General features: G+C 45.0%; 1 protein-coding gene across 1 annotated transcript in view; it reads left to right on the top strand.

Moving 5' to 3' along the window:
- Positions 1-25,351, top strand: part of Znf827 (zinc finger protein 827) — a 163,264-nt gene that overhangs the window by 58,501 nt on the left and 79,412 nt on the right. Inside the window, exon 5 of the mRNA XM_077803489.1 lies at positions 3,413-3,646. Coding sequence (XP_077659615.1) covers positions 3,413-3,646 — 234 coding nt within the window. The remainder of the gene's footprint in view (positions 1-3,412; positions 3,647-25,351) is intronic.

Here is a 25,351-nt window from a genome sequence, read left to right as displayed (position 1 = left end):
AGGACCACGCAAGGATTCATAAATTGTTGCTTTTCTCTTAGCAGTTTCCCTCAAGGAAAAGAAAGCATCTTTAATTTCACTTTGCTCTACACATGTAGGTTTTTGTTAAAACTAGAATAATTCAAAAGATGGCAATTATTCAGTCATATTAATTTTTTAAAAAATGGCTATATGTGCTCTTCTCAATGTAAATATTTTTGGCAACTGAAAGAAAGCAGGCTGGCCTTCATATTTCTATTTTTACATTTTCTATTTAGACCCACATGTTTTTCTGTTATATCATTAACTATATTTACATTTTCTCAGCACCTGACACTTTTGTGCCCTTCTTGATGTTGTCAGCATAAAAACCAGGTGTATCGTGCCCTGCAAGCTGGTAATCCAGCCACATGGAGCTGCCTGTTGTTTTTTGAAGTGTCTTATTGAAGTTCTGTTAACTCCAGGTCTTGCTCTCCATGCCGAGTGTCTTTTTCCCTTAAGTCTCACGGAGCGTGTATTCTGACCAGTGCTCCGAGAAGCCATTTATATGTTCCCAGACTATCTACCTCATGTTTGCCTTCTCCGCAAGCTGGGATTTGCTTCGAGGGCCTCAGCTTTTTCTGTCTGTCCTAGCCTTATCTTGAAAGGTTAAAATGTTTTTAAATAAAAGATAACAGCGTAGAAGCTTTTTTTTTTTTTTTTAATGTTAACCGTTCACTTTAAATTATTCCTTCCCAAGGAACCAAAGTCACAGAAGTAAATAAATACACACTGATGACGACTCTGTCGTGACTAGGATGCTCCTGGAAAAGGATCTTACCAAGGTTGCGGAAGAAAGGGCAAAGTCTAGGTGTGCCATCAGCAAAACCCCCGGGAAGTGGTTAAAAAGTGCACAGGGAAGAAAGACACTAAGTAAGCGGAGTCATTAAGCAGCCCTCCTGGTTGGGGTTGGAAGTATATATTTGAGAATTGTTCTAAAGCCGGTGCTGTTGTTCCTTTTGGCTTAGCTTTCAGTGGCCTTGCCCCCAAATGGCTGGATGAGAGGCAGTTGCCTGGAAATTTTCTGGATTCCCTCTTTAGAAATACTAGAGGCCAAGGGACTGGATGGGAGACATCTCGCTATGTGGTGTGGTCTCTGTAACAAAGCTTTTAACCTCATCCCAAAGATCTCATCCCCAGGTAATGAGCAGATCCAGGGAAAGCACTTCCGGTTGATTCCGGTGGGATATTCTAGAGTTCTTAACTTTCGTTTCCCACAAGTCATACTGGAAGCCCATCAGAGGCCACTTCTTGGTAGCCAAAGTATTTTATTCACTCAAAGAGTACTTACTGCGCCCCTCTGATGTGCCAGCCACTGTTCTGGGCATTTGACAGACATCAGCATTAGAATGATTGTCACCGTCATGAAGCCTGCCTTGGAGTTGAGGGAACAGACGTTAAATAGTTAACAACAAATTGAAAAAATGATACAGTATGTGATTTCTCTGCTCCGGCTGCCACGACAAAATACTGCAGGCTGATATTGTATAAATTTAGTCTTCAGAGTTTTGGAGGCTGGAAGTCCAAGGTGGAGTTGTTGGATTCTTCTGAGCCTTCTCTTCCTGGCTTGTGGATGGCCCCCTTCTCACAGGTCCCGATAGGGCTTTTCTGCTGTGCATGTACCTTGCTGGTGTCTGTCTTTCTCTGCTTACAGGGAACCAGTGACATTGGATTAGGGCCCCACCCTTACAGCCTCATTCAACTTTGATTACCTCCCTGAAGGCCGTAACTCAAAGCATGTTCACACTGCAAGGTTAGGGCTTCAACATGTGCATTTAGTGGGGGACACCGTGCAGTCCATGGCAGCTCCATATTATGAAGCATAAAATATTTACTGTAGGATAAAAAAGACTGGGTGCAAGGTGGGGAGGGGGCTGTAGTTTTGAGCAGGATGGTCAGAGTACAGCTCATTGAACAGGTGGCACTCGAGCAAAGGTTTGAAAGTGAAAATTTTTTTTTTACTTTGGGTATAGCACAGCCCCCACAGGTAGAGGACCCGCGTGGTGGAGGCAGGTAAGGTGTGGGCAGTTCATGGACTTAGGTTCTGATCTCACTTCTGCAACTTTCTGGTAGTGAAACTTGTGAATGTGACTTTAAACCTCTGGGGTCCAGTTTCCAAAAACACTGGAGGGGCCTAAGGGGGAAGAAAGGACCATGTGTTGTGCATTGGCCGGGGTGGGGGGTGCTTGTTTTGGAGATTCATTTTCATCTTTTGGTTTTTTAAGATGGAATGGGTTTGAGGATCATTCTAAGAGTTCTGTGTTAGGACAAGATCCTCTCTTTGAAAAGACAAGCACACCTGGTGTAAGCAACCCACAGTTCCTACTACATGGTCCTTTGTGGGAACCTAGTGACGACAGAAAGCAAGTGGGAGCTGTCCTTGTAGCTCTGGTTGTTCCCGTGTGTGCAGTGCAGTGGGGAAGGCCTGGCACAGAAGAGCTGAGCCTCAGACTCCATCCCATCAAAAGCCAGTTAGCCTGACCATGTGCTCCACACCAACCAGCCATGCCCAAAGTGGGGAAAGGACACTGGTGGAAAAACTGGTGAAATCCGAATAAAATCTGGAGTTTAGATCCCAGTAATGTGGATGTCTTTGTTCTGACAGCTGTACAGAGGTTAGGTCAGAGGTCAACCTTAGGGGATGTTGGGCAAAGGCCATGTGAGCACTCTCGAACCATCTTTGCTGCTTCCCTATAAATCTAAAATGATTTCAAAATTAAAAGCAAAACCAAACCCAAAGTCCATTTGTTATGCAAAGATGACTCGGACTAAAGACATAGATTTATTCACAGTGACCAGAAGCACAGTGCCAAGTACATGCCCCACCGCGGAGGGGTCAGTAGTGTCTGCTTATAATAAGGCAAGAGTGGTGTCTCTCTCGCCTGAGCTTTTCTTATTGGCAAATTCTGCGTCCTCACCTTACCACCCCACCCCCGGTTTTGGCTTTGGGTCTTGCCTCTGACTCATGTTTTTATTCAATATTTGATGGCAGAATAATTGCTAAAAGCCTTATTCTGTAATAGGATTAGGCGGGGGAGATTGCTAATAGGTCAGGAAAGCAATGACACAGACAGTATCTTCCTGATACTTAGGAAAACCAAAGAGAAAATGCCCCAACGCTTGGTAGAGATGGCACTTCTTAAAATACTGTTGGTTTAAAAGAACCTGAAGCCCACACCTTTCAGAAGTCCAGGCGCAAGGGGTTGCATCTGTAATTCTGAGCTCAGGGCTCAGCCTATTTTGGTCCGATCGTGGTCCCTCTTGCTCTTAGCACAAGGTGATTGTACATTCCATACTTCATTAAGTTAACGGGGCAGCTTGGGGTGGGTGGGGGAGGCCTTTCATGCATACATAGATACACACACATATATAACCCCCCCCTTTGTTTTGACAGCTGCAAATCAGAAGGAGCCCCTGAATCTTAACTTTAAAGTGAAAGAGGAGCCCAAGGAAGAGGAAGCCCTAAGCACGGCCTTGCCTCGGCCCAGCTATGTGTTCAACCCAGAACCTGAAGTGGCAGCCCAGAGCATCTCCGAGGACACGCTGAAGCCCCAGGAAGGGAAGGGGAATGTGTTGAGGCGGGATATGTCAGTCAAAGCCGCGTCTGAACTTCTCATGAAACTCTCAGGTACCCGATTTATTCTAAAGCGCTCACATTCTGACCCTTTGACTTGCAAATCCGACTGGACAGCTTCCTGCATGGTTTATAATTAACCTGATGGTGACAGTATCGCATGATTGCAGTGAATTCGGGAATGATCCGATGACTTGGCTGAAATTCCTGTGTTGTGTGTCGGCGTGTGTTTGTTTCCATTAGTTCTTTACCTATCTTATTACATGAAGCCTTATTTTTCTGCAAATGGTCGGAAACCACTGCTGGTTTCCAAGATGATGTAGGCCATAATTTTTAAATGGGTTCTAATGACATTCACAGCACTTCTGTTAATTGATCAAACTCTCTCTTCTTTCCTAATAGAGGACCTTGCATTTGTGTGTGTGTGTGTGTGTATTTATACCATATTCTTTAAGGACCATTGAAAGTATCTTTCTTAACTTCATAGACAGTCTAGATGGCCCTTGAAGTAATTGCCAATAGAGTAGCAATAGGAGATTTTATGGACAGAGAATTTCATAATGGAATATTACAATAATTAGCCTGTTCTTAAGATGAATGAATAATTCTCTACTAGCATTTAAATGTAATCTCAGCCTGCCGCATGTAGGATAAATGGGTTATAATTTGAAACCCATACATTTTGGATTTCCCGACAACTGGTCTCCTATCTGTCCCATCTAGTCCACAACAGGTAAAAAAAAAAAAAAAAAAAAAAAAAAATTATGTCTTTCAAATGCCAAGGTGTGACTTTCAGAACACAGAAAGATAAGCTCTATCAATAATAATCCTTGTCAAGTCATATCCCATCCTTAACTCACTGCCTCCTAAAGGTAATTTTTAGAGGCTATATTTTAAATGCTAATAATATGAATCCAGGCTGTTTTTAGTTTGGAACTTGCCTTGCTTGGAGGATGAAAGCAAGAAATGCATTTGAGAGCCTCCTCTGTGATCTGTAATTTCATCAGCAATTCTGACTGCATTTCTGCTTGACTAGTAGGTTGGAAAGTAAGAAATTAATAGTGATTTGCTTAGAGTCATTAGATCAGAACTGTTGAAATTCCTATATTTGCCAGTTGGTGGGGTTAAGAATTCTTGTCTTTGATGTTAATTCAAAGCACGCCGGAACTCCAGGGGAATGTGATTTGTTAGAGATGAAGCATGATAGAATTGTGACATCCTTGTAGTAACCCCCTTCTGCTAAACTCTACAATGATAATGTAGCTCCTCCCACATAGATGGGAGGTCTAGCAAGGTCTGCAGATTGATTGCCCAAAGCTGGAAGTTTTAAACAGTGATGTTCAAGCCAACACAGTTTGGTCAATTTCAACCCTCTCCCTGTGTCAAGATATCTTAGTGACGTAGAATAATCCCTCTGCTGTTCTTCTGATCAATCCAAAGAGATCACACAGCTCTGATGACGCTTCTCCCATGGTACAAGCTTTCACCTTACAGTGAGTTGAAGCCTCACCCCACAGTGACCCTGTTCCCTCTCCTGATGGTAAGGTTCTGCTTTATAATATATTTATTTTAGAGTCTCCTGTGCAGCTGGCTTTGTGAGCAGACTGGGGTGACCCAGTTAATAATAAAAATAATCTGCTAAATAATGAGATAATCTGCAAAAAGGAGATTTCAGGAAAGATGTTCTTTATGGAAAATATTTTATCTTCATCTTTATGAATGATGTAGTTAGAGATACTGGAATATGAAATAATCTCCTGGGTAATTACGAGATGCCCCAAGTAGAATGCAGTTGTGCAGCCATGAACATTGAATGATATATGTGGACAGCAGTGGCCCTTCTAAATGTGTACACTGACTTCTCACGGGCCTTGGTAACAGTGGAATGGATGGCATCATCATGTTCTAAAGGGCATCTGCCCCTGCTTCATGATGCAGAAATGAAAACTCGTTTTAAGACTGACAACTATTTTTTTTTTTTTTGCCCTGAAAGAATTCTCTAGCATTCTATGTATAAGGCACATTGGCCAAAGAAGTAATGCACCACAGTCCATACCCTGTAGATGCCAGGGTCATGGGAGATCCATTTGAGCCACTGTGCTTGGGGCTTAGGACTACAGCACTCTGAAGTGCTAGGTGTAGGTGTGCGGCTTAGAGACGAGTGTCTTTCCATTCCTAAGACCCAAGGTAAGGAAGACTAACCCTTTATTAGGTTGAAAGAGGATAGTAAAGTTTCTAATCACTGATAGGTCAATCAATCTTGCAAAAAGGAAGATGTTAGGGAAAAAAGATAGATCATATGCTCTTTGTCTTCAAGTTGGAAGTTTAACAATTTCACTGTTCCTGTCCTGAAAGAAACTGAAGGACTGGTCAGTGTCTTCAGATCCTTCTCCTTTTCCACAATCATTCTTGTCCCTGTCTAGACAGGAGTCGTCCTTCAGTCCAGAGTCTCTGTCTGTTAGTCCGGGTGCTCCTCTTCACCTCGGCTGAGACCTCAGTGCCCGCTGTATGCTTTCTGGTGAATGACAGTCCTATTGCTTCTTCCCTGGTTTATTCCCTTCTATCGTCCTGGGGGAAATCATTTGATCAGGAAGAACTGGATCAGAGAAGTACAGCCGTCGCTTCTTACCTCAGGGAGATATGTTCCAAAACCCCTCATGGATACCCGAAACTTCAGCTAGTACCAAACCCTACCCTGATACTGCTTTTTCTCTCTCTATAGACAAGTACCAATGATAAAGCTTAATTTGTAAAGTAGGCACAATAAGAGATTAGAAATAACTGATAAAATAGGGTAACTAACTCTAACAATATATAATAGAAGTTAGGTAAACCTTATGAATTGTCTGTGTCTAGAATTGTTCATTTAATATTTTTGGAACACAGATGCCTAAAGGTAACTAAAACTGTGGCTAAGAGGGGACCACAGTGCACCCCACGCTTTGGACATAGGATGCAAGGGTAACGCCTGGGACCTACTTTCCCATGTTTCACTTTTGACCCAAGGAATTTCTAAGAAGCGAAACAAAAGGATTTTTCTTCTCTGTTAGACTAGAAGCTGTGCCCTACGGTTTAAACCCTTTCAGTCTCTCTATGGGATCAATAAGAAGAAACTAGTCAACAACTTGGGCTGCTCCATGTCCAGTTTAAATTGACTTCTGTTAACTCCGTAAAGATGGTTACCTGGCGCGTGGCCCAGTCAAATGTCACGGGAAACCTTTCTATGGGGAGAAACCTCTGTAGGTACGTGGTTTTCCAAATTGACATTTATGTTCTACAGGAAAAACACAGATGAGTTGGAGACAAGGCTCACTTTTTCATTAACTGTGTGTTTGGGAAAATCTGAGTTTTCTTCCTTCCTGTGGTTCAAGTTCTACTTCCAGTTGTTAATTGAGAAGTGGAGTGCCTGACAGCTGGGCCCAGTAAATTGATGACCATAAAGAAAGCAACCCACCCCGAGGAAACCACCGGACGCCTGTGACTACCTGTTTTTATGTGACCCAAGGCAGCCAAAATCATCAGCGGGTGATTGCCAGAGATAATTCCCAGAAGTCTCCCTTTAAGGAGGCCAAGATCTTAAACTCCAAGGTTCAGTACCGGAGATAGAGAGCACTACACAGTGTGAGCTAGTCGAGGCACATTTAAGTTCTGATTTTGCAACACCTGGTCACATTGCAAACTTAGGTCATGTGTGTGGTCACAGTTGTGACGTAATGCTGAAACGGACACAACCTCTTATCCACTTTCTTGTGCATTAAGAGAAGTCGCTAGATGAAAAGAGATAAAGAAATGGCCCCTTTGGGGAGTCACGTGTTTCCATGGGAATGCATGTGTACAACCTACCAGGTATCGTTGGGCAAGCCTAGAGGTAGCAGATAAGATTTGCCATTTAAAAATAAGAATTCCATTAAAAATAAGAGGTAGAAAGCCTGGAGTTATTCAGAAACATTAATGAAAAATTAAGCATCTAATTTTCTCTAACATGGTAAATAAAATTTCATGTTAGACCTTAATTTGGGGCAAAGTTATTGGTGTTCTTATTTCTGTGTACACCCAATGGATTTTTATTCATTTCCAGATTATATTCATTTATCCCTGCCTGATTCTGGAAAGAAATGTAAATTATAATTGCCTCCTGTATAGGAATCCAAGCAGGCCCTGGGTTTAAAATATATAGTGATGTAGGGTTCATGGTGTCACCTACACAAGGTAGAGCTTTCACTATGAGGCATTAAGTTGCTGTGGCTTGAAGATGTTTTGAGTGTGTCCCCCAGAGACACGTGTGTTGAAAGCTTGGTTCTCAGTGTGGCGATGTTAAGAAATCATGGGAACTTACAGTGGGAAGTATTTGGGTCATCGGAGGCATGCTCTTGAAAGGGAGTGACGTCGTTCTCATGGGAAGCTGGTTAGTTGTCAAGAGAGGTTGTTATAGAAGAGAAAGCTTGGCCCTTCTCTGGTTTCTCTCTGGCTTCCTGCCTCACCATGAGATTTTTTTTCCTTCTCTCACATACTCCTGCCACGATGCTATTTCCCTTGATATCTTCACCAGAGCTGAGCCTGTGCTGGCACCATGCCCTTGAACCTCCCACATTGTGAACTATCTAAACCTCTTTTCTTTATAAAGTACCCACAGCTTCAGGTATTTTGTTGTAGCAATGGAAAACTGACTAATATGCAGGTAAACTTGAGTAGGATAAAGTTTTAAGGTGAGTTTAACCTTCAAGCTATGTTGATGTGGAGAGGAGAAACACCCCAAAATTGACTTTATGAACAGTTTTAATTAAGGCCCCTGTGGTTATCAATATCAGAACTTCTTTTCAGGTGGTTTAGTCAAGAAAGAAGAATTTAAGAGACTGATGGATCCCAGGGGCTCTAGGATGCAGCCTTGGTCCTCCACTGAGGCCAGGGACTGGAAGGCCATATGGAACTCAGGAAACCCTCATTTGTCACCTTCTCCCTGCTTCTCTCTCCTCATACAGATGGCCTTTTACTCTTACCCATTCCACATGGTGAAAGTAGTCATTGTCAGCAGCTTCTGAGTTTACCTCTTGCTCCAAAGAGCAGCCAAACAGAGATTCTAAATCCCAATTCCAAATCATACCTGATTGCCTTGGGGTCCAGTATATAGGGTCCATATTGGGTAAGTGCGGCTGGGTCGTGGTGGCCCCGTGATATTGGGAAGAGAGAGAGGAAAGCCTGTAAACGAATCTTGGGGTGAGCAGCAGCGGGAGGGATGTGAAACTGGAAGATGTCACCATCTTATGTATGAATCACAAAACTTCTAGGATCAGGTGATGGTAATGGCTCTCATCTCAATGCTGAACGGTGGGTGCTGCTTGGCTCTCCTTTCTGGGAGAGTCTCCATGGACCTACCCAGTCAGGACCTGGCCTACCAGCCCCGACTCTCTAAGCTGCTAGTGTGTGTGAGACCGATGGGACCGTCCTCGGGTGGGGTAGAGGTAGGGACACTCTTGAGCCTTACTCTGGACGTAGCTGAAGTTGTGTGATGGAGGCCCCCATTCTGTGTTTCGACAAGCCCAACAAGTGATTCCGATAGCGAAGGTTTTAGAAGCCCCTGTGCTGAGACACAGCTGGGGACATAAGTTTTCTCCATCTGAAAAGAACGCTTTAGGTTGAAGTTGACAGAGAACAAAGCTGTGTTAAATGACCCTTTTCCTTTTGAAAAAGAATTGTCTTTCTTCAGTGGAGAGTCTTTTTTAATTTATTATGAAATGATGGTATCTGGGAACCTTTTTTGAGAAGGGCACATGTACCTAATAAATCAAGATCGTGTTGGTTGGAAGCCTCCGATCATACGACTTGGTTCATGTTTTTTCTTTGCTTAAATTTCATGGTTTTTCCTAGGTGATGTGGGACTCTTTCAGAGAAAAACCTGCCCCGCCTCTACCCCTTTCCAAACATAATCAAAGACCGCGTGGAAGACGTTTCTTTTCTCGAATTTTTAGAGGCCTGGCGCGGTGGTACGCACCTGTAATCCCAGCAGCTTCAGGAGGCTGAGACAGGAGGATCATGAGTTCAAAGCCAGCCTCAGCAATGGCAAGGCACTAAGCAACTCAGGGAGACCCTGTCTCTAAATAAAATACAAAATAGGGCTGGGGATGTGACTCAGTGGTCGAATGCCCCAAGTTCAATCCCTGGTACTCTCCTCCCACCCCAATTTTTTTTTTTTTAAGATAAATTTAGCTCAACTATTTCTTAGGGTTAAAAACTATTCATTATTCTATTCTATATTCTACTTTGGAAAATTGTAATCTCACAAACATTTTAAGCTATGTGTGTTGGTCAGCCTTCCATCACCATAACAAATGCCTGAGATAATCAACATATAAAGAAAAAAAGCTTATTTGGGCTTGTAGTTTCCAGGCCATGATGGGTTGGCCCCATTGCTCTGGGCCTGTGACAAGGCAGCACCTCATGACAGGAGCATTTGACAGAGCAAAACTTTCACCCCAAGCCCAGGGAGCAAAAGAGAGGAAGAGGAAGAACCCAAGGCCCACAATCCCTTTCAAGGGCACAAATGACCTGAAGACCTCCCACTAAGCCCCGCCTCTTAAAGGTTCGGCCACCTCTCCACAGTGCTGCTTTGGGGAACATGCCTTTAACATGTGGGCCTTTAGGGGATGTTTAAGATCCAAACTACAGCACAGTGTGACTTCAGTTTTATTTTGGTGCCATCACACAATTTGCCCTCATCAAACCTCGTTGAGGAGTTTCACGTGGTTCTTTGTGACTCTGTTTACTTAAGGCTGGAAGCAGAGTTGACTCCTGCAGTGTCCCGGTAGCCATGTCAGCGAGTCTATGTAAAACGGTAATTTTTAGAAGCATCCGTAGAAATGTATTTTGTTCATTTTTTAAATTAATATCTTCTATTCATCACATTGTCAGATATGTGGATTTTTCAACAGCAAAAAAAAAAAAAAATGACAAAATGGCCTAGTCTCATCAGTTTGAAGTTGAAAAGTACTTTTATTTCATTTTGCCTTTTTGTGCACTTGGAGAAATTTATTAACTAAAGTTTTATATAGTCCAGAGGCAATTTCTACACTGATTTTTTTTTTATCATCATCCCATTTTTTTTTTTTAAAGAGAGAGTGACAGAGGAGAGAGAGAGAGAGAGAGAGAGAGAGAGAGAGAGAGAGAGAGAGAGAGAGAATTTTTAATATTTATTTTTTAGTTCTCGGCGGACACAACATCTTTGTTGGTATGTGGTGCTGAGGATCGAACCCGGGCCGCACGCATGCCAGGCGAGCGCGCTACCGCTGAGCCACATCCCCAGCCCCTCATCATCCCATTTTTAAAAACACTTTTCTTGAGGCTGGGCAGGGTGGTGCTGCACGGTGCACACCTGTAATCCCAGGAGACTGAGGCATGGGGGGGTTGCAAGTTTGAGGCCAGCCTCAGGAACTTAGTGAGGCCCTAGGAAGCTTAGTGAGACCCTGTCTCAGAATAGATGGTGAAAAGGGTTGGGGATGTGGCTCAGTGGTAAAGCTTCCCTGCGTTCAATTCCCAGTACTCCCCCTAAAAAATTTTTTTTTAAATTGAAAAATACAATAAAAAGTAAAGATACCTGTATTGAAATATAATTCATATATCATAAAATTTGCTCATCTTGGGGTGGGTGGGTGATATTTAGTATATTCACAGAGTTGTGCAATCATCATCACATCTAATTCCAGAATATTTTTCTTGGCCACCCATCCCAGTTAAGTGTCCCTCTCGATTTCTCCCACCTCCACCCCAACTCAAGCAACCACCCACCTACATCTGTTTCAGTAGATTTGCTGATTCTGGACATTTCCTATGAAGGAAAACTTCTGTGGTCTTTGACGTCCAGTTCTCTCACTTAGCATGTTTCCAAGGTTCTTCTCTGTGGTTCCATGTATCAATTCTTATTCCTTTTCACGGCTGAATGATATTCCACTGTATGGACATACCATGTTTTCTTTATTCATTCCACTGTTGATGAAGATGTGTGGTTTGTTTTCCGACCTTTGCTGTTATCAACAGTCATGTACAAGTTTTCATGTAAGGTTTTGCTGTCTTTAATTCTGTTGCGCTTTTGTTATGTCTTTAATTCTGTGGGCTTGCTGGCTCAAGTGGAAACTCTTGTGCTTAACCTGTGGAACAGGCAGTGGTCCTCACAAAGAAACTGTACCCTTGACAATCCTTCTAGCAACATCTGAGGGTTTGACTTCTCCACATCCTTACCAAACCTTGCTGCTGTTGGTCTTTTTTATCATAACCATGGAAGTCGTGTGACTTAGGGTTTCACTGTGATTTGATTTATGTTTCCCTGATGACTAATGACATTTAACATATCTTCTTGCACTGGGTGTTTTATATCTTCTTTGAGGAAGTGTCTATTCAATTCTTTTCTCACATTTTAATTGGGTTGCTTGTCTTTTTATTCTTGACACAAGTTGCTTGTCTTTTATATTCTGGACATAAGTTCCTTAATCAGGTTGCAAGTATTTTCTCTCATTCTGCTGGTTGTTTCTTTCACTTTCTTGATGGCATTCTTTCCAGAACAAAAGTTTAAAATTTTGTTGTCATCTAATATATTTCTCTTTTGTGGCTTATGAGCAACATCACATTTTTCCATAATTCTAAAATTAAGTAAAAATGCAGATTTGTTTTATATTAAAAGGAAAGACTTCTTATATTAGCACAGCACTATTTAATTTTCAGAGGTATTAAGTCTGTGAATCCTAACTTATTGAATAACATCTTCATGGTGGAGTTGACCCCTCAGATTTCTGTATTTATTATAGCATTCCATACTTTAGCTGATGGTCATGAATGTTTGCATATCAGCTTTTTAAATGATTTATAGTATGTGACCAGCAATGGCTTATTATGAGTAGCTGGATCACTTTCCTGATTGCCATATATATCCTGAGCAACTCGTGTGTGTGTGTGTGTGTGTGTGTGTGTGTGTGTGTGTAGATATGTGTATGTATATACAGACGTACATACACACACAGAATAAACATAAATAAAATCCATAACTGGGAGAAGAAAAATCTAAAGGAATCAGGCTTTTTTTTTAAGCACTTGAAAATTCAATGAGAATTGGAGATATTTGGAGAGCCAAAATTAGACCTATTCAAATAACAGATATAACACTTTAATTAAAGATACAAATTGGACCTGTTCATATACTCTGAGATGTCTTTTCTTGAAGGTCTGGGTCTTGTCGAGCTCAGAGGGTGCATGGTGGCATCATTGTCCCCTGCATTTAAGCAGAGTGGAGTAAGAAGTGGCTGCAGGCAGCCCTGGGAGGCTGTCCTTCCTGTTGAATTGGGGACTTGCTTCTAACAGGCCTCCTCACCTCAGTCTGGCCAGTAAGCACTCCTGTGTTATTTTGCAACTCCCTGCACAGTACAAGCTCTTGGACCCATACCCCTGAATGGCATCCGTGCCCCCTGCCTCCTGTTGGAGCTCACACCCCAGGACCAGCACCCCTGCACCTCCGTTTTCCTCTGTCTCCGCTCACCCCCCTGGCCACCCGACATGCTTTCTTAATCAGCTTCCTCTGCCTCTCCATGCTGAGGCCTGGGATTCAGAAAGACCAGACTCAAAAGGGCTCTTGTTTTATTATCATTTCCTTGTTGCATAGCTGCATATGTTAATAGAGCCACAAAAATTTGTATTGGCTTGTATTCCCTGAAACCAGGCAAGAACTCTGCAAGGAATTTCCTAGGCTGCGCCTTCATCTTAGATGGCTTTTCTGTTTGGCTGCCTCAGGACTGGGACAGGGTGGGGTTTGGATGCAGCAGGGATGGGGCAGGGCTGCAGGGCAGGAGATGTGGGGTGGGGTGAGGTGGAGGGGCTCCAGATCTTCCTGCGGAATATTGAGCATGACCCGCAGGAGCTGCGTTTGCAGGCTGGGTGCAGGGTGCCCTCCTCCTGTATTCCAACATTGTTTTCTGTCTTTGGTATAAATGACTCTGGACACCATTGATCTCCAACACACTGGGGCACAAAGCGTGGACACACAAGCCCTTAGCAAATACTGTGTGAGCACCAGGACTCTGAGAGGCAGCTGCATGTTTTCCATGAGATCAGGGTAAAGCGTGGATGCACATATTTGAGTGTCAGTGAACACTCTGTTCACTTTTTCACAGAGGACAAATTTCCCTTCCAGGTGGGAGCCCTGGGCCTTACCCTGCTCTGGTAAGTCTAGTTTCCTGGCTCCTCCCTCCAGCCCTTTTGACTGTGTGCTACCACAGTGATGCCGTTGTGAGGGAGAGGGGCACTATTATTTTTCTCAATGAGATAACTAGAAAATTCTCATTCTGCAGTGGTGTTTCTTCTCGTGGCCATATTAACCTTTCTCCTTTACCTTATTCCTGTCTAGGAAGGGGAGCATTAGCATGCATAGTTAAACCCCCGGATGCGGTGCCCATCTGGGTACATGCTGGTATCAGACCCATCTCTGGAGAGGGGAATCCTCATGGCTAAGTAGCCTGTCTGCTGCCACGAGGCCGAGTCACCCCCTGGGCAGGGACCCTACTAGGTGGCTTGTAGGAGCTGGAAGGTCATCATAGAGGAAGAGTGACGGGACCCGTTTCCATTGGGCAGGGAGCATCCCTATTGACCCAAGAATGGAAAACCGACCTGAAGAGAATTCTCTCATGACTTCCATTATTCTTACAGGAGGACAAATGATTTCAAAACGTTTTCTCTTGATCAGACTGGGAGGACCTAGGATCTTTTTTTCTGAAGGGATTTGCCTTCCCCCTTAATAATTCCCCTAGGTACTCCACAGTTGTGGATGTTTTCCCCACATTCAAACCACCCCGACTTTGTGCTGTGAATTGATTTACTTCCTGGTTTCTAAATATGGGATAGCAGCTGGATCCAGGCGCGTTTCCTGGTTTCCTGTGGCTTGCCATATGTTGGCAGGGCTTATCTCCACAGCTGGAGAAGTGGGGGAGGTGACGGAGTCTTCGAATGGCCTGTTGCGTTTTATCTTAGGTACAGAATCAGGTGGTGAGGGCCACTGTTTAAAGATGAAGTTGGGAATCCGTTTCCTTACATCCTGTCCCCTGAGACCCACCCCTGCCCTAAGCCTATACCCACGCCTGCCCTGTTTGTGTCTACCAGAAACTCCCTTCAGGGACATCCTGACAGAGGTTTCTGTAGTCCACATGACTGTGGCCAAAGCTGACCCACAGCCCCTGTATCCAGGAGGGCGAGAGGCCCTCAGCAGAGCCAGAGGACTGGTAAAAAGTCGTTACTTGGCCTTCAGGGCTGATTAGCCAACATCGTGGGTCATCTGTAGATAATGGCTTTTTTTTTTTTTAAGCACTTTTTTTGTTGTTTTGAAGAACTATGGGGAATAAAGGAAACCGGGGACCAGGAGGACCACTTCATCAGGACAGATGGCTGCTTCCCTTCCATCCCTCATGTGAACCCCACTGCGTTTTGCTCTTTGGTTTTTGTTTTGTCTCGTTTGTTTTATCTTGCAACAGTAGGATTGAAAGCCAGGGTCTCACACACCCTGGGCAAGTGCTCGACCTGCACCCCCCGAGCTATGTGCCCAGCCTTGCACCCTGTTTATCGCTTCCTGTTTAAAATAGTTTCCTTATTTCTGCTTTAAGAAGTTTTTTCCTATAATAAACTTCTTCCAGCCTTCCTGGAGGCCCCCAGAGCCCAAGTGTCAGGTCTTGTGTGTGACAGCCAGGGTTTGATTATCAGGCCACGTTATCCAAGAGAAGCGTCACCTCCGTCACCTCCGCTCCCCGGCTACTGTCCAGTTGACTGTTCCCTGCTCTTCGGCACCTGCACTGGAGAGGACACGGCAACCAGAGAGAGAGGAAGGGAAATCAAGATGAGTCACGTACACTACTTATGCAAAGCTTTGATTTAAAAAGAAGGTTGAAATGGCCAAAATACAGTGTGAGGATGTCCATGCACTTTGTCTCCAAGAACCATGGGGAACTGAGAGCCCAGAGGGAACGTCACCTCCCATCAGGAGGCTCTACCGCACGCAGCTCAGGGACTCCCTCCCCATCATGGCCCTCACATGGTGGTCCATTAAAAACAAGGGCCTATTTGTGTTGGCTGTTAGTACTTTAGTTTTCGGCAAAAGTGTGTAAGGCTTTATTGGGGTTTCAGTGAACCCCGACCACTAGCACCGCTCTACTCCCATCCTCTCTTCCCAAGTCTTTTTATGGCCCTCCTCCTTTTGTGTTTTACAGTTGTCCCCACTATCTACAGGACAGGACCCCCATGGAAGCCCAAAACCATGGACAGTACCAAGACTTATGTATGTTATGTTTCATGTCCTACACATGCATACATACTTATGATTTAGACATAGTAAGAGATAAAAGACAATAACAACAAGATAGAGCAGCTGTAATGAGGTGCTGTAATAAAAGTTAAGTGAATGTGATTGTTTTCTCAAAATATCTTGTGTGTGGTACTCACCCTTCTTCTTTAGACTGCTGGGAACTGAGACTTTAAAAAGTGAGACCTGCAAAAAGCAAAGCCATAGAGAAGAGGGAACTACAGTGTGTCACTTATTCATTTGCTGAACTTTTTATTGAACTCCTACTATTTTCCAAGCTTGTTTGGTGTCTTTGCTGACCCCTGTGCTTTGCCCACCAGCCCTCCCCACCCCCTGCTGCAAACACTAACAGGACTAGAGCAGGCAGGGCTCCAGCAGAGGTGTCCTTGTGACGTGACTCATTATTATGTATTTTAGCAGCAGTAGCATGTTGTATCCTAGTATGTATTGGTAATATTTAGTTTCACCCAAGAAAAGCATTTTCTGGGGCGAGTACTGGGGATGGAACTCAGGGGCACTCAACCACTGACCACATCCCCAGCCCTGTTTTGTATTTTATTTAGAGACAGGGTCTCACTGAGTTGCTTAGCGCCTCGATTTTGCTGAGGCTGGTTTTGAACTCGCTATCCTCCAGCCTCAGCCTCTCAAGCTGCTGGGATTACAGGTGTGTGCCACCGTGTCCAGCTAGAAAAGCATGTTTTAAAATGTTTGTATATACTAAAGCTTTTAAACTACTTGGAAGTGGAAAACACATGAAAGTTTGTCTAAAATTTTTCAGTAATACATTAAAGTTTGGTGAAATTCTCAGTCATTGAAATAAAACTTCACTTGCTCCTTCCTCTCTGTGGGCATTAAAGAATCCCTCTGTCCTTCCCTTAACTATTTATGCCTATGCAGGGGGGTGGTGGGCAGCCCACGTTTTGGTGATATTGTTACGTTTTGGTGATATTGTTACGGTGGCAAGAATTCTGCTGAAACTTGAGGAATTCTATTTAAACCTACACACACACACACACACACACACACACAGAGGCATGCACACAATAGCATCCTGGATATGTAAAGGTCTTTTAATCACAACAGATGAGGGTAGACAGGGCTTAGATTTATTAAATGGCAAAGGATAATAATGTTAAATAGCTTCAAGGTTAGAGCCAATATTTTAATTGACCCTTTCTCCTTGTAGGGGGTGGATTTTTCTCCCCTTTTAATGTGAGACAATAAAAGTATATTCTAGATATTAGATGAAAAATAGGTTAATTTTTTAAAATGAGATCATTTGGAATGTTACCAATGGCATATGTAGAGTTTAACTACCCTGCTTTAGCCCATTTCTAGTGGCATCATTAAACCAGGGAAAACAAGATGAATCTCTGTGTAACAGAGAGCTCAGAGCGGGTGGGCCACCCCCCATCACCTGCTAGCTTGGCAAGTTCATCTCTCCCAAGCCCCCAGGGAATAGAAGATTTTAATTCTTAATTTTTCTCTGGACAAAAGTGAAATCAAGTGGAGAATTTGTTAGGCTTGATGAACACTTTCTCATTTGTGATCACCAGAATAAAGTCCACAGCGGGAGTCGAGTCAGGATGATGCATGGCATTTTTGAGTGGTTGAGAGGTGAAGCCAGCAAGCCATTGAGATGATGATGGTTATGTTAAGCTGTGTATTCAATTGTATATTAGACCCCTGCTATCCCGGAGGTGGGATTTCTGGAGGAGGGATTTCCAGTTGGTGTGTGGTGTGTCCCAGCAGAAGGCCGCGTGCGTGGTGTTCATGGGAGTGTGGAGAATAAAGGAGTTCCTGTTTTGAACCTACAAGGCTGTGTGGCAGCTCGGTTATTTTGTGCCCAGCCAGACTGCGGCAAAGTCCCAAACCCGTACCACACCAGCAGCCTCGGTTTTGAAGCCAGTGTGAAAACATTTGGAAACACCCCACTGAGTTCACCAAGGCCCTTGGACCTGTTGTGCTGATGGCTGGTTGGTGTCGCTAAGGGATTCAAAGACTGCTTTAAAAACTGACATAGAGTAAAATCGCAAGTGTTTTGATCTGGAGGAGAGGCGTGTTTCTTTTACCTGAAGGAGAGCTATCAGCTATATTACCTTTAAAGTTCGAGCGTGGCTTCTTAAGGCACAGTTGTTCCTTGCAGATTCAGAACGATCCATAAAATAGAACACCCGGTGCACCTTGTGTGTTTTTTTAAAAATTGATTCCACTTTGAAACCCTCCTCACCTCCATGTACTTAGCTGTGAATTCTAATGGGCGTAGCTAATTCTTAAGACACTTGTTAATTGTATATTGATACTGGGGGGAGGGAACCCTAATATATGATTTTGATGATCAGATTCAGAAGTCAATTCTGATAAAATATGCTTGAAATGGTCTTAGGAACTAAAATATGTGGGGGAAGGGAAAATACTGGGGAATGATATTGGCCAAATCATATATATTAAATTATGTGCATGTACCAATGGGTAATGATGTCTCCCACCATTATGTATAATTGTAATGCACCAATAAAAATGTGGGGAAAAAATGTATTTGTTGGGGGGGGGAAGATCTAGTCCTTTCATTTTAAATAAATTTCTTAATATTTATGATACCGTGATGATAGTGTCACAACTTGAAAAAAGGGTAGTTTTCCAATTAATTAATGGGTTAATTAATGATTTAATGGGACACAGATCTTTGATCACTTTTTTCAAGACTTTGGCTTGGCCTTATGGTTTGCTCAGTGACTCCTGCCTGCACTGTCCTGGGTGAAATGTGTAGGAAGTGTGTGTATACGAGAGGTCATTTTGTGATCTTCTGTTGGTATCAACCATTCTAGAAAGTTCTCCTGTACTGGGGGAGAGCTAGAGAGAAGTCTGTCCCGTCCACTGTTTCCTTAGGTGGAGTTTCCGGTCTCTTCCCCCAGGAACAGGTGACCAGTATGCTCAGCAGGGAAATCGGGTCCCTGAACAGACTCTGTGCTGCCTGTCTGGGGGTCCAGCACTCGTGGCAAGGCCTGTACCTCACTGTCACTCCTCAGAGTAGGATGGGGAGCTTTCCCCACGGAGGGCCCCTGTTCTCTGGCCCTTGTGAGAACAAACCAAGGGACTCGGAATAGAGAAAAGTGGGAGTTAGCAGGTAATTCCCCTGGAGGAGAAGCAAGACTAATGGAACACTCGAAAGAAGCTGTGACTGGTCCCATCACACCTGTGTTTCTGTTATGGTGTAGCCTCTGCCCAGGAGGGACAGGCCAGGTTCCAAACAAATAGAATGGAATTGGGAGAGTAACCTTCAGTGCCTGAGCCTCCAGTTCTCAGTTCTCACCATGAGCCTCTCCGTTCACCAGGTCCCTCGCTGCACTCCCAGCTGACACCTCTCTAAAAGGAAAAGCCAGACAACCTCAGACTTCTGTGGAGTAACATGGCCATTTCTACCTCCACCCTTGACCTTTGCTCCCATAGCTCTGGGCTTAATGGTTCTCCTGACAGTCAAGAAAACCCAGCCCAACTGTTCATTCCATTCTGATTTGGGCGAGGGCAGACAGGCTCGGCAGAGGGTGAAGCCAGCTCACCATTATCAGATGCCAGTGGGTGCCCGATGCCGCAAGGGGACCGTGACCTTGTAATCTCACTTCTGGCTCCTGGTCATTTGTTTCCGCTTTGCTCGGTCCTTTTGGCCTGAAGGGTTGTTTACGGAGCATTCGGTAATAATCAAACCCAAACCTTCCAGAGCCCAGTTTCACATGTGGAGGATGTTTTATGCCCAACCAAGACCCTGAGTGTCTTCGAGGCTGACAAGCTGGAGATTCAAGACTTTTAATTAATGTGATTGAGAGGGATATCATCCTAGAAAAGGAACAGTTTCAGCAGGGCAGAGTTGGTGTTGCTTCCAGAGGCCCTTGAAGCTTCTTTTTCTAAAACACTACTTCTGGAAGCTGGGCATGGTGGCACGTACCTGTAATCCCAAGTGGCTTGGGAGGCCGAGGCAGGAGGATCACAAGTTCAAAGCCAGCCTCAGCAATTTAGTGGGATTCTAAGCAACTTAGTGAGACTCTGTCTCAAAATAAAAAATATCTGGGGATGTGGCTCAGTGGTTAACCAGCCCTGGGTTCCATCACTGGTACCAATAAATAAATAAAATACTACTTCTGGATCAGATCATATACAGTCTGGGGAAGGAATGGTTTAGTCTGTATTCTTGATTTTCCTGCCTTTGCCTGTGTTTCTGCACTTTGATGATTTGTGTTAAATTGGTAGCATGTGTGTCTATGGCAGATGGCGGAACCAGGGAAGGGAGAATAATCTTGTGCGCCTACTATGTGCCCTGCCTTAAGTGATATGTGCAGAAAACGCACATGAAGCATGCCCAAGTGCGTGGCCTTGTGCTAACTCGTGAGGGTGGAAGGTGTTCAGTCCAGAGGGGACCTGTGTCTACAAAAGACTGTCGCACTGTAGGCGGCACAGTATTTGCGGGTCTAGATGGGGAATAGAGGAGAGAGAGAGAGACGCCACTCGAGGAGGATACAGGAAGGCCACTCACAGAGGGGACATCTAGATCGAAGTTTGAAAGCTGAGTAGGATTTCATCAGAGTGTTTAAAATGTCCAGAGCACATAAAGGAAAGAAAGCCAGAATATCTCAGGATTGCAGGAGCTGAAAGGTGCACGGAGGATGCTGAGACGTGATGCAGGAGAGGAGGCTGGGCTTTTGATAGGACAGCAGGAACAGCTGTGTGGGTACAGGGACAAGGGCCGGAGAGCAGGGAGCAGGGGCCCACGGAGGTGCCTCAGAGTCCTGCTTCTCTCTGGGCTTCCTGGCTACTGCACCGTGCTCACCACTCCCTGCCCTCTCTCCTGGCTTCTTTCCTCCTCTCGAAGATAGTAGCAGTTCCTCCCTCTACTGCTCTCTGCCCCCTCTCCCTGATGACCTCACCCGGTCCCGTGGGCACAGACAGCTTTGGATCTCCATGTCACGAACGCTGTGCTCCGCCTGCCCGTAGACCATCCCAGCCCCCGCTTCCTGCAGGAATCAAGACCTGGGCACAGCAGAACTGCGGTGCCTCCTCTGTATTTCTCTCCAGCCCATCTTTTCTATTTTCCTTACTCCAGATCTTAGAGGCTTAAACAGTGTCGAATTTTTAAAAGACTCATTCCTTGCTTGATGTTTTTTGGGGGGAAGAGGGTACCAGGGATTGAACTCAGGGGCACTCAGCCACTGGGCCACATCCCCAGCCCTTTTTTGCATTTTATTTAGAGACAGGGTCTTGCTGAGTTGCTAAGTGCTTTGCTAAGTTGCTGAGGCTGGCTTTGAACTTGTGATCCTCCTGCCTCATTCTCCCAAACTGATGGGATTACAGGTGTGCACCACCACGCCTGGCCCCTTGCTTGAATTTTTACAGTAAACTCAAGTGTCCCCTTTCCTTTTCTCCCTGTCCTTTAAAGTGCTACTGCCCACTGCCCCTTGCAGATGGCTTCTTGCCTATTTCTCATTTGGTACCAACTTCCAAACCCAGCACCTGAGATTCCATATTCTGCCCCTATCAAACTCTCCAATTTTATTTCTCTGGAATGTAATCTAACACTCTTTGTGAAGCTGTGTGTTTAACAGAAGATTTGACTTGGCCACCAAGGTTAGAGCATGAAGAATTAAAAGAAGAAAACTAATTATTAAACTCTTGGCACTGAGACAAAGTTGGAACGGGGTAGGTAGCACATAGGAAGCCTGAGCTGGGGAGGGGAATAGGATTTATCATGTAATGGATGCAGGGTCTCAGTTGGGGAATATGAGGGAGTGTGGGAAATGGATGGGGGTGATGGTGACCCAACCATGTGACTGAACTTAGTGCCACTGAAATGTGTTGAGAGCCACAGCAGGAGCCGCCCTATTGCTAGAAAGCAGGGGTCCATATGCAACTGAATACAAAGCCTGTTTCAATCCTGTATCATCTTAATGGCTGCCTCGGGCGCCCATAGAGTTCCCGTTGATTTCCCCGGATGTTGAGAGCCACAGTTTAGTCGGAATGACTCCTGGCATTTTGCTAGAGGGAATGGTTGAAAGGTGACCCTGTTCCAGGAATAGGGCGGCTCCAGGATTAGGGCGGATCCTGCTGGGAATAGGGCGGATCCTGATGGGGAATAGGGCGGCTCAGGGATTAGGGTGGATCCTGCTGCCCTAATCTACTTTGGAGTTCCCGTTGAGTTCTCCTGAGGGTTCCGGGAATTGGAGGGAGTGTATTCCCGGGAAGTGTGTGTAGAGTGCCGATGAGAGTTCGGGAATAAAGAGTTGCTGTTTGAACTTACAAGGCTTTGTGGCGGCTCGGTTATTTTGTGCCTAGCCAGACTATGGCATTTGGTGGCCCGTACGGGGAACGCCTGAAGCTTGGAGGTAAGTGAAATTGCTCCGCCCCAGAAGGAGAGCGAAAGAATGAGTTCTCAGGGAGCCCGGTGGAGGGCGGAGGAAGTTGGGGGGGTGAGAGGGAATTCCCGAGTTCTGGTTGGTGTATAGTGTTCCTGGAAGGGCCGCATGGGTGGCCTGCTCGGGAATTCGGGCAATAAAGGAGTTCCTGTTTGAACCTACAAGTGCCTCCTCGTGGCGGCTCGGTTATTTTGTGGCCAGCCAGACTGCAGCAGAAATGTATGTTTAAAATTAGTTAAAATGGTTAATTTTATGTTACGTATATTTCACCATGATTAAAACAGAACTTGGCCCTCCTGACCCGACTGAAAATATCAAAATTGAAGATCAGAGTGAGAGGGATTTTGAAGATTCCTCTGGAGAGAACTGGACAGGGCAAAGGACATGGGGAAGGGGAACCCAGTCCTACCCAAGATTAAAGAGCATGGCTTCAGGGACACCATGTGGGAGGTACATCCTGTGTTTCCCTCAGTCAGGGAGCACAGTGGCCTGATGTCTGACATCTGCTGGCAAGTCTAGAGGGCAGAAGTGGGCTGGCCAGCTGGTTCAGGGGACAGCAAGAGCCGCCATGATGCTGGGTTAGGCCTCAACTTTTCCTCTTTGATCCAATAAGAGGTGACCGTCTCCCACGGCCCAGTGGTAGGCCAGAGTCCCACAGGATGGCTGGTGTGGGTTTTGTCTCAAATGCTGCCCCGTGGGGCTGTGGAGAGAATCAGTCCATGGGACTGAGCGCAAAGGGAGATGGAAACAGGTCTGGGAGAGGCTGTGGAGGAACTGAGTGGCCTCAGGCTAGAGGGTGTTGAACCTCAGAAAGAGAGCTGACCGGAAGTCCGGAAGACCACCTCTAAGTGAAAGACCCTCCTTGGGAGAAGACCCCATGGGCAAGTCCCAGGAGAGAAACAGCTGCTGGCCCCCAGGGCTAGAAGACCCACGCCCTCCCCTCTCTGCCCGCCTCATCTGTCCCTGACAGAGAACAGGTGTGTGGGAGAAGCCAGTGTGACGTGACGGGGAGGGGCCAGCCACGCCCCCCTCCCTCAGCTTTCCAAGGGAGGTCCAACTGGGCCACATCACATGGGACTGAGCATTTTGGCTCCTAAATCAAACCATTTTTCTGTCTAAAGGAGCTTTAAGTCTTGGTGTTCAGGAAGAATTGCCAGGTTATGGGCCGGCCCGAGATGGTGCCCAGCGAGATGGTGCCCAGCGACAGGAGAGCCCAGCCCTCAGGACAGACCTGGAGTAGCTCTGCCTGCTCAAGCTGCAGCTCCACCTCTGCACATGGGCCCTCAGGCAAATCAGACGACAGGATGTTCCCAAACAGCCCTGGGAGAGTACAGTCCCCCCTGTGGGCTCTGGCTGCTGTCCCACACCCTGTGTTATAACTTTCCTGGTATCAAAGGGATGTTTATCCTCCCCTCACCAAACATCTAGATGTCAACAGCTTGAGGGCAAGAACTGTGTCTTGCTTAAGTCCACACTGTCTGCCTCACTGAGGACATGGTCCACCTTCAAGGCAGGCTGTCAAATGGAATAAGGCATAGCTGGCTGCCTCTTAGGTGTTGGTTTATGAAGGCAAAAGTGGAATTGCCTTTCCCCTTCCTGCTGCCCAGCTGAGTTGGACTAGGACTTATCCATTGGACAAGCCCACCCTAAAAATGCTACTAGACATTGCAGCAAATATCATTCCACACTAGTGTCAGAGACTGGACTTTGTCGTCTTATTATGGGGATACATATTCATTTTCCCTTAAAAAAAAACAAACACAACAAAAACAGGTACACGATACAGTGCCGGTATTTATCTTAGGAAATTAAAAAATACAAAATAAGTGTCGTGATAGATAATCATGCACAGCCCCGTCTCCAAGCATCACCTGCTCCTCACACTTTATCCCTCCTCTCTGTTTTATGGACTGATTTCTTTCTTGGAATAGTCATGTAAAGGTCACTCAGAATAAAATGAATATTTAACCTATTATTTTTATTTTTTTATTTTTATTTTTTTTTTGAGAGAGGGGGACAGAGAGAGAGAGAGAGAATTTTAACATTTATTAATTTTTTCTTAGTTCTCGGCGGACACTACATCTTTGTATGTGGTGCTGAGGATCGAACCCGGGCCGCACGCATGCCAGGCGAGCATGCTACCGCTTGAGCCACATCCCCAGCCCGTAACCTATTATTTTTAAAAGAGAGTCTAAAACTCGTCCTATCGTGTGTGTCAGGAAAAGAGGTAAATCCTGGTGTATAGACTTGTCTCTGGGTGAGTGGGGAAGATGAATAAAAGGGGGTCTTGGGGACCCCATGGGGTGTGGAGCAGTCACCTGTCACCTGTGCTCCTGGGTCAACCTGCCCAGGGACCTTTCTTTTTTTCCTTGGATGCCATTTTAACTTTTTTTTTTTTTTTTGGAAGGAAAAATAGACTGTGGCAAAAGCTTGGAGCAGTGGTTTTCAACCAGTGTGATTCTGCCCTTCCCCTCTCCCCAAGAAAATTGGGCAATGTCTGGAGTCACTTTTGATTGTTAATACCAGAGGCTGGTACTACTGGTATTTGGTGGTAGAGACCAGGGATGTGGCCAAACATTCTGAATTACCCAGCACAGCCCCACACAACAAAAATCTTGCCCCCAAATGGTGATAGTGCCAAGATGGAGAACTCCTAATTTTTTATTTTATTTTTCCATAAAAGACAAGGAAGCATTTGGCAATCATGCAGGGAACAGAAAGGGCTACAAAAATATTGATTGTAATATGCCTTACTCATCCATTGAGATGTTAGTTTGAAAACCCTTCTGCAAGTCTGGAATCCATCCGGGAGATTAAGGATGCTAAAGGTTTTTTATCAGTGACCAGTGTTTTGTGCTTTTTCGAAAGGTCAAGAGTTGTCATAAGAAAGGGCAGAAACACTTCCATGAAAATCATACTTGAAATGATCCCAAGTAGATTTTAACAACTAATTTTATTAAAGTTAGTGCTGCAAATAACCAGGTAGTTTTTAATCCAGGGTCAAAGCTGAGGAGACAGGGTTGGGGGAGAAGATAAATA

This window comes from Urocitellus parryii, chromosome 10 (assembly GCF_045843805.1).
Source record: "Urocitellus parryii isolate mUroPar1 chromosome 10, mUroPar1.hap1, whole genome shotgun sequence".
NCBI lineage: Eukaryota > Metazoa > Chordata > Mammalia > Rodentia > Sciuridae > Urocitellus > Urocitellus parryii.
This window is presented reverse-complemented; position numbering and strand designations above follow the sequence as displayed.